General features: G+C 48.3%; 1 protein-coding gene across 1 annotated transcript; it reads right to left on the bottom strand.

The window, feature by feature from the left end:
- Positions 1–3,764: 3,764 nt before the first annotated feature.
- Positions 3,765–9,031, bottom strand: LOC131293852 (uncharacterized). The gene is made up of 4 exons (XM_058321903.1): positions 6,761–9,031; positions 6,488–6,569; positions 5,755–6,057; positions 3,765–3,910 (listed from the first exon to the last, which is right to left on the bottom strand). Exons 1-4 carry the CDS (start codon positions 9,029–9,031, stop codon positions 3,765–3,767), a joined length of 2,802 nt encoding a protein of 933 aa, XP_058177886.1.
- Positions 9,032–10,838: the final 1,807 nt, after the last annotated feature.

The raw sequence follows: 10,838 nt of genomic DNA, 5'->3' as shown, positions 1-10,838 counted from the left end.
CCGTTCGCGATACCAGCCAATGGTTTGTTTAGTTTTAAACCATGGTTTAATTTGACACAAATGAATGACAAATGAACGCGGTTCATCCAAAATGAACGCTAGACGGCAGATTAAACCATGGTTAAATAAACAAATCCGTATGCGATTCCACCTACTGATGCATGTGAATGAAACAGGAAATTTTAACTTTTAAAGTACAGTTTTTCGTAATAACGTAATCGAACAGTAGTATTAGAAGCCAACTATCGAATGACTAAAGTCTTGGACCTTCAACAATGACTTCGGTTGAAAAATAGTCCATTTAGTTAGCAGGATAACTTTGGTCTGTTGAACCAAAAGTTGTCTAGAAGCCTCTCGGCGACATTCGCTTTCCCCCTTCAGATGATCGTCGCGTGCCACAACGTCCGTAAAAAGAGATTATTGTCCTTCCGAAACCCTCCCATCCTAGCCCTACCTTATTGGTGCACATGCGGGATGAGGACAAAGGGTCAAAGAGGTCGCCTTCGAGAACGATCACATAAAAAAAGTAGTCCATTTAGTGGTCCGTCCCCTTAAAAAAAATGCATGAAATAAAGTAAAGATGAGATTTACAAGATTTGTCCAGAATTTTAGGACTATCGAACAACTGTATTTTCTATACAGTATTGGTTAATGTCGATCATTTTCACGTTAGAGGCTGTGTATCGTCGACAGTTTAACCATGCACATATCAAAACAACGATCGGTTGGTTCGAAACTACCGAGAAAGGGTTAACGACATTTAAACTATTTAAACTAATATCCGTCAATTGTAAAACAGATTTTTGACTATATGTACATGAACCCATGTAACCTGGCTGTTTGAAGTAAGCAAATCCTGGCCAAACCGCATGACTTATTTAACAAACAATTATAATAATACCAAGAAGCCACACTGGCACAAAAACGTATGGTCTGAAAACATAGCACAAAAAATACTGTGTGAATTTTCGGATGGTCTTCGTGCTGTGCAATTAAACCTTACTGTCAATAATTTTATTGATGTTTTTGTTGATAAAATTATTGACGTTCGATCGAGCGCGATCGATGCTGACGATCGACCGATAAAAACAATCCAGCAGATGGCGCTGGTACTTCCGAGAAGAAGATAATCAATAAATAAACAAATTATGTCATTCGCGAACCGACACTTGCGGCAAGCAGACCTAATTTTTAGCTCCCGTATTATCGGTGCTTAGAAAAGTTTACTGTGTCGTCATTTGTACGAACTCCGAATCGCGAATCGTCAACACTAAAAATTAGTTGCCAAAAAACTTCGTGGAGTTTATTGTGTCACGATCGTAAGAAAAGTGAAATCGCGCCCGCATTCGCCGCTGAATCCGGGTTTTATCACTTTTCGGGAAGTGTATCCCACGCTTTGCTGCTGAAGCCAGGGAATATTGAAAGAAGATGGAAATGGAGTCGACCACCATCGAGGATATGTGCGGCTGGTGCTTTGCCCTGCTGCATGAACGCGCGGCACAGTGCGATGGCTGCAAGAAGTGGTTCCACTTCGAGTGTGTGGGACTAACTGAGGCCACAGTGACGGAAGAGTGGCGGTGCAAGCAGTGCGATGGCGGAATCGCCGGAGCGGCAAAAGAAGAGCTGTCTTCCGGGGAGATCACCCGGAAAATAAATTCTCTGCGGCGGCAGCTGAAGGAGCGGCAGGAGAAAGAACACACCAGCGACTGCGAGCCGCTCGAGGAACAGTGGAAGGAACGTGCGCGTGGACAGGAGCAGCTCGAGGCGAATTTTAGTCGGATAATTACTGCGCAACGCGGGAAGCCACTTACGTACGCGAGCAAACTGGCAGCAAGCTCCACGATGCCCAGTTACTGGAAAAACGAGGCGAGCGCGAACGAGCCCGAGCTGTCAAAAAGCCAGCTTGCTGCCCGCAACGTAGTATCCGGAAAGCTACCAACGTTCTCCGGTAACCCGGACGAGTGGTGCAGCTTTAAAAGCCGCTTCGACACGTCGACTCGGATGTGCGGTTTCACCGACGACGAGAATGTGATGAGGCTGCAGGAGTGCTTGACGGGACGAGCACTTAGAGCCGTGCAATGTCGACTTCATCAACCTCGTAACCTGATTGAGGTGATGGACACGCTGGAGAAGCTGTTCGGTCGACCCGAGGTGCTGATTAACAACATCTTGCAGCAGATCAGGGAGACACCGTCACCGAAAATGGAGCGCTTGCAGTCGATCATCGACTACGGTGTGGCAGTAGAAGAGCTGTGCGCCACAGTAAGAAACAGTGGACTGCACGAACAGCTTGTGAACTCGGCCCTTATACAAGAGCTCGTCGAACGCCTTCCCCCAAATCTACGATTGGACTGGGGCCTGCACAGGCGCACCATGTCATCAACAGTGTCGCTGGAGAGTTTTGGGACATGGATGAACGCCATCACGGACGCGGCGATTCTCGTGACACCACCCGCTCAAGACACTCCCAAACGTGCCGAGGTCCGACGAGTAGACAGCCACCATGAGGCGACGGATGATGATGACCGACCAGGCTGTTTAGTCTGCAATAGGGACGACTGTCTCGCAGGTCCTGACTGCCCAACGTTTCTCGCCGCCACAGTCGATGAAAGGTGGAACTGGCTTCGTCGTTGGCGCCTATGTCGAACATGTTTGTGGAAGCATAATGGCCGCTGCCACGTAACACGGCCATGCGGAGAAGCGGGCTGCTCCGCTTACCACCACAAGCTTCTACACAACCATGCGCGTCCAGACCGACAACCCAATTCACGCGCAGTCTCCAGTCTTTCTCACGCAGTAGCATGCAGTAAGACGCTACTCAAGTACGTGCCGGTGACCGTGTATGGAGCGGGGAAGTCCATCACTACATACGCACTGCTGGACGACGGTTCTGCAGTTACACTAATGGACCAGGATCTGCTAGCAGAGCTAGGCCTTAAGGGCTACCCAAACCCCATTAGCTTAAGCTGGACAGGGGAGCTTACCCGCGAGGAGCCCAAATCTCGCACAGTCTCATTGAAGATATCGGCCGCCGAAAACGCTGAGAAAACGTATTTGATGCGGAACGTTCATACCGTCACGGATCTGGCGCTACGGCAACAAACCTTAGCTATGAAGGAACTAACGGCAGCCTACGACTACCTCGGTGCAGCAGACGCTAGAAGCTACACGAGAGCAACGCCCCGGATACTGATCGGAATCGACAACGCACAGCTAATGACGACGCTCAAGACGATCGAAGGTTTGCCAGGGCAACCAATAGCAGCCAAGACGCGCCTTGGATGGGTCATCTATGGTACCCAGGGAACCCCGACGTCGCTACATCCTCATAGCGTCTACCTGTGTACCCGTGCGGAAGTCAAGTCGCGGTTCAATAAGGCTTCGAAAAGCTCCCTTTCACCACAGCTACCACAGCTCCAGGATACCACCAATGGTTTGTCGAACTATAACAGTGGGCTAGAGAATAGCGGAGGCGGAAAAGGTGCCCCCAGAAGCAAACCATCGACGTTGTCGTCGTTGTCGTCGAATACCAAATCCACCACCAGCACCACCATAATCGCACCGGTTGCGAACCGACCCGCGCTGTCGGGCAGCGGCACACCGACAACGATACCAACGATGTCCACAACATCGACTAGGATCAGTGTCCGCCAACATAAGAGTACGCGATGCCCAACGTCATCATCGGTCATGCAAACGGAGTTGAACGTTCCCGCTAACCGTCCCGGTACGACGTGCGAACCGTCTTTGTCAGCCTCCGTGCCTCAGTCACCGTATTCGACCGCCCGACCGTCTGGACCACCACCAAAGCCACCAACGATGACACCGCCACCTCCGCCTCCCATAAGCAGCGACCCTTCGGGTTCCGTAACTGAATCGACGGTTAGCAGCAGTTCATCGGTCGCCACTACTGCGAGTGTGTCGACAGCCACAAGCGACCGACATCCCGCAGCTCGTAGTGTTCTTGAGCCTGTTCTTGGTTTTATTAAAACTATGCGCCAACTGGAACGGCCGGGTGCTACAGATCGAACGAGAAAAGAGTACGTCGCAGGCAACGCACGGGTGGGAATGTCAATAATTTTATTGATGTTTTTGTTGATAAAATTATTGACGTTCGATCGAGCGCGATCGATGCTGACGATCGACCGATAAAAACAATCCAGCAGATGGCGCTGGTACTTCCGAGAAGAAGATAATCAATAAATAAACAAATTATGTCATTCGCGAACCGACACTTGCGGCAAGCAGACCTAATTTTTAGCTCCCGTATTATCGGTGCTTAGAAAAGTTTACTGTGTCGTCATTTGTACGAACTCCGAATCGCGAATCGTCAACACTTACACTTTGAGCTCCAGTTTGCTACTGTTTATTAATCTGTCAAATATAGTTCATTCGCGTTACCTTATAATTCATTTGACTTAGTTCCTATTTCCCTTTTCATTAATCCTTTTCGTTAATCCTTTTTTCTATGCCAATGATATCCGCCAGAATGTAGGCAACATACTTGACTTTAATTCCCACATTCCGGCCACCAAAAAAGGGTATCCCTTTTTTAACTGTTGCGTGAGTGTTTTTTTTTATCCTACGCCTATGGGTTTTACACTTGGGGATTGGGAATGAGAGCGAGTCTCGCTGCTGCTCGTACAATTTCCTTCCCTGATGCAGTTCGAATTGTAGCAACTCTAACTATGCTATCCTTCCCTGGATGCACTGCTGTTATTCGCCCCATGGGCCACATAGTTGGAGGTACGTTATCTTCTTTGATCAAGACGAGTTGTCCCTTTTCTAGCTCTACAGGGTTATTTGAACAGTTTTTAGCACGCGCTTGTAATTGTTGAAGGTATTCCGGATACCAGCGCGCCCAGATGGCTTGTAAATGTTTCTGTACTAGCTCAAATTCCTTCAACCTATTTGATGGTTCCTGCGATCTATCAATTTGTGGTAATGCACACATATTGGAACCTACTAGAAAATGTCCTGGTGTTAGTGGCTCTGTGTCTGTGGGTTCGTTAGACAATGGCACTAGTGGTCGTGAATTTAAACATTGTCCGACTTGGGCTAACAGAGTTACCATTCCCTCATGAGTTAAGCTCGTACTTCCTACGGTGCGAACAATGTGTTGTTTTACTGAACGTACCGCTGCCTCCCAAAGACCGCCAAAATGCGGAGCACGTGGTGGAATGAATTTCCACTTGATTTCGTTATTTGCACACCAGTTGAAAATCTCGTCCCGCTCTTGTTGAATGCATTTGAGCATCTTATAGAGGCGATGAAGCTCATGCGCGGCGCCCTTGAATGTCGTTGCATTATCGGAGTGCAGTTCAGAAATATTCCCCCTTGTTGCAACAAAACGCCGAAGTGCTGCCAGAAAGGACGTCGTCGTGAGATCACACACTAATTCAATGTGTACCGCCCTGGTCGCGAAACACACGAATATAGCTATGTACGCCTTCGTCGGGCTGCGGTTCCGAATCGTTGACTTTAGTAAGACTGGTCCGCAGTAGTCAATTCCACTGACAGCAAACGGTCTCGTAGGTGTTACCCGTGAAATTGGGAGGTCCGCGATGCTTTGTTTCACCAATGTGGGCTTCGCCTTGAAACATTGTTGGCAATGATGGTAAACAGACTTAGCGAGACTGCGACCGCCAATTATCCAGAATCTTTGACGCAGTGTGGCTAATAATAGCTGAGGTCCGGCGTGTAATAATTTCAAGTGATACGCGACTGTCAATAACTTGGCCAACGAATGATTACTGGAGAGCAGAATCGGGTGTTTGGTCGCGTCCTGAATCTGCGCATTGTGAAGCCGACCACCAACTCGCAGTAATCCCTTTGAGTCAATAAAGGGCGATAGCCACCTCAGCTTCGACGTTTTCGGAATTTCCTTGCCATGCTTTGCGGTGTGCAGTTCCTCTGCAAAGCTGTCCTCCTGCGACAACCGGCACAAATGGATTTCAGCCTGGAGTAGTTCGTCCCGTGTCAATGGTGGCACTCTCTCAACCAGTGACAGCTGTTCCGTTGCATTTCCGTCTTCCGTGGTTCTGAATGCTCCGCGTCCTGTCAGGCAATGAATAAAACGCAGACAAAACGCCATAGATCTGCGAAGGCGATGGTATGCCGAGAATGATGCAAAGAGTTTGTTGCTGAAATCTGCCGTCGTTGATACGGCAACCACACGTGGCGTCACTGCTCTTTCCTCCGATACACAATCTCCCTCCTCTGTAGATAGGTTGTGCACAGGCCAGCTTTCTTCGTTGCAGGACAACCAGTGCGGGCCATGGAACCACCGATCGCATTCCAATAGCTTATCTGCATGAAGACCACGCGAGATGTCATCTGCAGGATTATCTGTGCCCGGTACATGCTTCCAGCACGTAATGCTGGACTCCTTCTGTATGAGAGCCACCCTATTTGCCACATATGGTTTCCAACGTCGAGGTGAGGAATTCAACCAATGTATCACGGTCATGGAATCGGTCCAGCATACCGTGGATTGTATAGTAATGTTTAAGGATTGGCTGACCTTCCGGTATAAGTGTGTTGCCAGTCGAGCCGCACATAGTTCCAATCTAGCGATAGAATGCGGGTTATCTAATGGAACGATTTTGGATTTGGCTGCCACGAGTTGAACAGAAATCCCGTCTCGATTTACAGTTCGAAGGTAGCAGCATGCCCCAAATGCAGCTTGGGATGCATCTGCAAAGATGTGTAGTTGTATGCTCGTGGGTTCCCGGCTTGATATGTAACGCGGGATGCGTACTTCCCGAAGAAGATGTAATGTAGAGTAAAACTTGTGCCATTCCTTTTGGACCTGTGATGGCAGCTCAACGTCCCAGTCCCAAGCTTTCCCGTCTTGCTTTAGCAACCAAAGCTGTTGCATGAATAGCTTGGCTACTGTTATGGCTGGTCCCAACAATCCGAGTGGATCAAATATCTTTGCAATGTAAGACATTGTTATCCTTCGTGTCCATATTGGTGCTGTAGATGGAAGATCGATCCGGAACCGAAGCAAGTCGAGGGCTGGCTCCCATACAAGCCCGAGAGTGGATACACATTGCGCGTCTCGTAATTCGTATGTTGGTAAGATCGCTACGTCTTCTGGTGGAATGCGAGAGAGCACTTCAGGTATGTTCGATGCCCACTTTTTTAGCGATAAACCAGCTGACTGCAGCATTTCTGTAACTTGGCTCACTATTTCGATTGCATCTGTTTGATCGTCAGCACCGGTTAGTAGGTCATCCACGTAGAAATCGTACAGTACAGGGATAACTGCGCGTGGATATTGCTCCCCATGATCGTTTGCAATCTGCTTCAGAGTTCGTGTAGCTAAGAATGGTGCCGATGCCGTGCCGTAGGTAACCGTTTGTAGTTCGTAGGTGCTTATGGGTTCTGCGGAATTTTCTCTGTACCGAATGCGAAGAAAATTCTTGTCTTGGGCGTGATGAAGGAATTGACGATACATTTTCTCCACGTCTGCAGTAATTGCTATCGCATGAGCCCGAAAACGCATGACAATCGAAAGCAGATCTTGCTGTACTACCGGACCGATGAGCAAAGTGTCGTTTAGTGAAAACCCGGAAGTTGTCTTGCAGGATGCATCAAAGACAACCCTAACCTTAGTGGTCGTACTGGTCTCCTTTACTACTGCATGATGCGGCAGATAATGCGGAACTGAATCATCAACGGGTTCGCTAAGTTTCTTCATGTGCCCCAAACGCTCGTAGTCCTTCATAAACTTGATGTATGCCTCTTTCATTTGCGGGTTGGAATTCAGCCGACGTTCCATTCCCGCCCACCGGCGATCGGCGATCTCCTTGGAAGCTCCTAAAATTGTATTGGCAATCGAGTTAAACGGTAAACTAACCACATACCTTCCCGCAGCGTCCCGAGTCGTCGTAGAAACGTAATGTTTCTCGCAGAGGTCCTCCTCGGCCGAAAACGTTGCTTCGTTGGGAAGGGTTTCGCATTCCCAGAACCGGTTCAGGATCGCTTCCAGTGGGGTGTCTGACGTAGCCACATGGCAAATTCGTGGAGCCTCCTTTGCAGCTTGGGCAGTGTTACCCGCGACGACCCAACCGAAGGGAGTCTCGACCAGCCACGGACGTCCCTTGCCAAGCGACCGTTTCCTTCCGGAATGAATCTCCCAGAACGCATCTCCCCCGATGACGATGTCAATTCTGCCTGGGATGTAGAACGATGGATCCGCCAAAACTGCATCTACCGGCATCCTCCAGGAAGACACATCAGTGGGAGTCGTTGGGATGTCCGCCGATGGGTTATTCAGGATCAGGAATTCCATTTGAGTCGCGAACGGTTGTATCTTCGACTGGACGGTTGCCACAATCGACCCGTTCACCAACTGCGACGCCATACCGATGCCAGAGATGGAAACGTTGACCTTAGACCGAGAGGCCATTAATTTCCGAGCGAACGCTTCCGAGATGAAGTTCGACATCGATCCGGAATCGAGAAGCGCTCTCGCCTCGTGCCTTGTTCCGTAGTCATCGACGAGATGTAGCACCGCCGTCTCAAGGAACACCGTTTCGTCTTCCGAGTTCACTCCCATCGATATCGTCGAAGAAATGTGTAGCAGTGAATGATGACGCTCCCCACACGTGCGACAGGACCGATCCGACTTGCAGTCCTTCGCTAGATGCGTATTGCTTAGGCAATTCCAGCAACAGCGCTTCTTTGCCACGATGTCGCGTCGCTGCTGCACATCCTTGCCGTTGAATATTGGACACATGCGTAGCGAGTGATTTTCAGCGCACTCCAATAAACACCGTGGTTGCCCCGAGGATTTGTGAATGGCTGCGGTGTTTGTAATGGCTCTCCGTGAGGTATTTTGCCGTGCGTTGCCGGCCACCTTAATCGTCGAATCCTCTACAATGGTAAGGCTTTTAGTGGATTTGAGGATCTGGATCCGATCTTCGACAAATTTCATCAGTTCCTGATATTTGTCCCGCTCGAAGTGGACGGAATGCTTCTCCCACGCAAGAATGGTCTCGCTGTCGAACTTCATCAGCAGCATGTTGGACAAAGGAGTATCCCATGCCTCCACAGGTTCTTTCAGCTTGGCCAAACCATTCAAATGCCGTGTGAATTCATCCACTAAATTAGTTAGATCTTCGACGCTCTCTGATTTTACCACCGGAAGAAAATGAAGTTTCCGCCAATACTCACGAATAAGGCTACGTGTATTGTCGTATCTTTTCAACAGCGCCTTCCAACCCACTAGTCAATTTAGCCGTTACCATACAAGTTTTCCCACCCGCGATTCCTCTTGGCCCATATTTCGGGCTTGCACACAAGATGTCGAGTATGCCATCTCTTTTTAGTGTGTAGCTTGTCATCGTCTGTCCCGCTCATCTGTATAAATCAACGTTCTATTGGATCCAACCCGGGTGGTATACACGTAACTTCCCGTGTTTGGACACAGCGATTCAAAAATTGTCTGTGTTAGTGGAACCGTGCGTGGAAAGAAAGTCAGTGAGCAAATGACAAGTTCGAGAAGCCGGATCAGTATCACAACAAGAAGTGAGTTGAACACACGCGAACGCAAATCTAATCGTGGTAATTGTTTTAGTTTCTCCTGGTCTTTAATTTCTTTTAGTGATTCCAGAACATCTTCAGTTCGATGGAGACACTCAACTGTAAAAAGTAAGGAAAGCAGCATCTCAGGAAGCCGACAAAGCGACCGGGGAAACTACATCCGAGGTGGCAAAGTCGGAGTCGGAAGTTCCGACGCAATCGGTGTCGCCAATCCTAGAAGAATCCTTATAAAAGAGTATTATACGTGAGTATTTGTGAAAAAAAGTGTAAAAGTGTTCCAATATGTTTTGAGTGTTAAATAAATGTTTCATAATTTTAGCTATTTGTGTCTGACATTTTTTTTTTTGCGGCTTCAACCGAAAGAAATCATTTATCACTACTACATACATAAATTCCATGGTTCGCACCAACACATGCATAGATCTGGGCTGTACGTTCTCACTTACACACGCTCATAAGCCCGTGGCTCAAACTCCTGACTTTTCCTAACTTCTCCTAAATTTTGTATGGGCGAAATCGAGGTGACACCAAATTAGGAGTTTGCATGCAAGTTTTTGCCTAGTGGGAAGTGACCGCGTAGTTTTCGTTTGTTAACGGTGTGTGCTCGAAGGGTAATGCAGCGTCGCCCTTTAAAGATGACAGTAGATACTGCAGTTTAGCAATCGATGACAATTCTGCCGAATCATCGATCATCGATACAAAACGGTCGCGAAACGAGAGCCATTTTGTAGAGTCACCGTCGAACGTAGGCAATTCGATTTTTGGAAGCCGAAGATTGGTTGCAGTTGGCCGTCCAAATGCCATTGTTGAGTTTGCCAGCATCGAAGAATCTGGTGTCTCCTTCGGAAGATTCGTCCGCAAGAATGCCTTCAAACGTTGGCAACGCTCCTCCATGTCAATCCTATCGCTGATACACGATTCCAACGCTTCACTGCTATCATCGAGTTCTTCTAATTTCGCCATCGCTGCGAAGAAATCCTCCTTTTGCTGCTGAAGCCTCTCCAATGCACCTGGAAGCTGACCCACTTCATCCTTGGAGAACGTGGTCACAAATCTTTCAAGCGATTTGATATTCTCCAACGCAACCTTCTTTTTATGCTGAGCCGCTTTGAGTTTTTTCTCCATTTCTCTTAAAAGTTTTTTTGTTTTCACTGTGGCCTTTTTTCGCTGTCCCCCAAGGGTTAACCGGTGACGCGCTGGAAGATCAAATGCGCGCGAACTCTCTCAGACTTTGATGGCGCGCAAAACGTGATGGCGGTTAGATGATGCAGCACTATCGAGATGCG

This window comes from Anopheles ziemanni, chromosome 2 (genome assembly GCF_943734765.1).
Source record: "Anopheles ziemanni chromosome 2, idAnoZiCoDA_A2_x.2, whole genome shotgun sequence".
In the NCBI taxonomy this organism is placed as follows: Eukaryota; Metazoa; Arthropoda; class Insecta; order Diptera; family Culicidae; genus Anopheles; species Anopheles ziemanni.
This window is presented reverse-complemented; position numbering and strand designations above follow the sequence as displayed.

Coding starts and splice junctions, on each gene's coding strand:
- LOC131293852 (XM_058321903.1), bottom strand. CDS start 9,031: ATGCTGCTGATGAAGTTCGACAGCGAGACCATTCTTGCGTGGGAGAAG. Junction 6,570..6,760: donor CATTACATCTTCTTCGGGAA/GTACGCATCCCG, acceptor TTCTATCGCTAG/ATTGGAACTATGTGCGGCTC. Junction 6,058..6,487: donor ACATTACTATACAATCCACG/GTATGCTGGACC, acceptor ATTGCCTGACAG/GACGCGGAGCATTCAGAACC.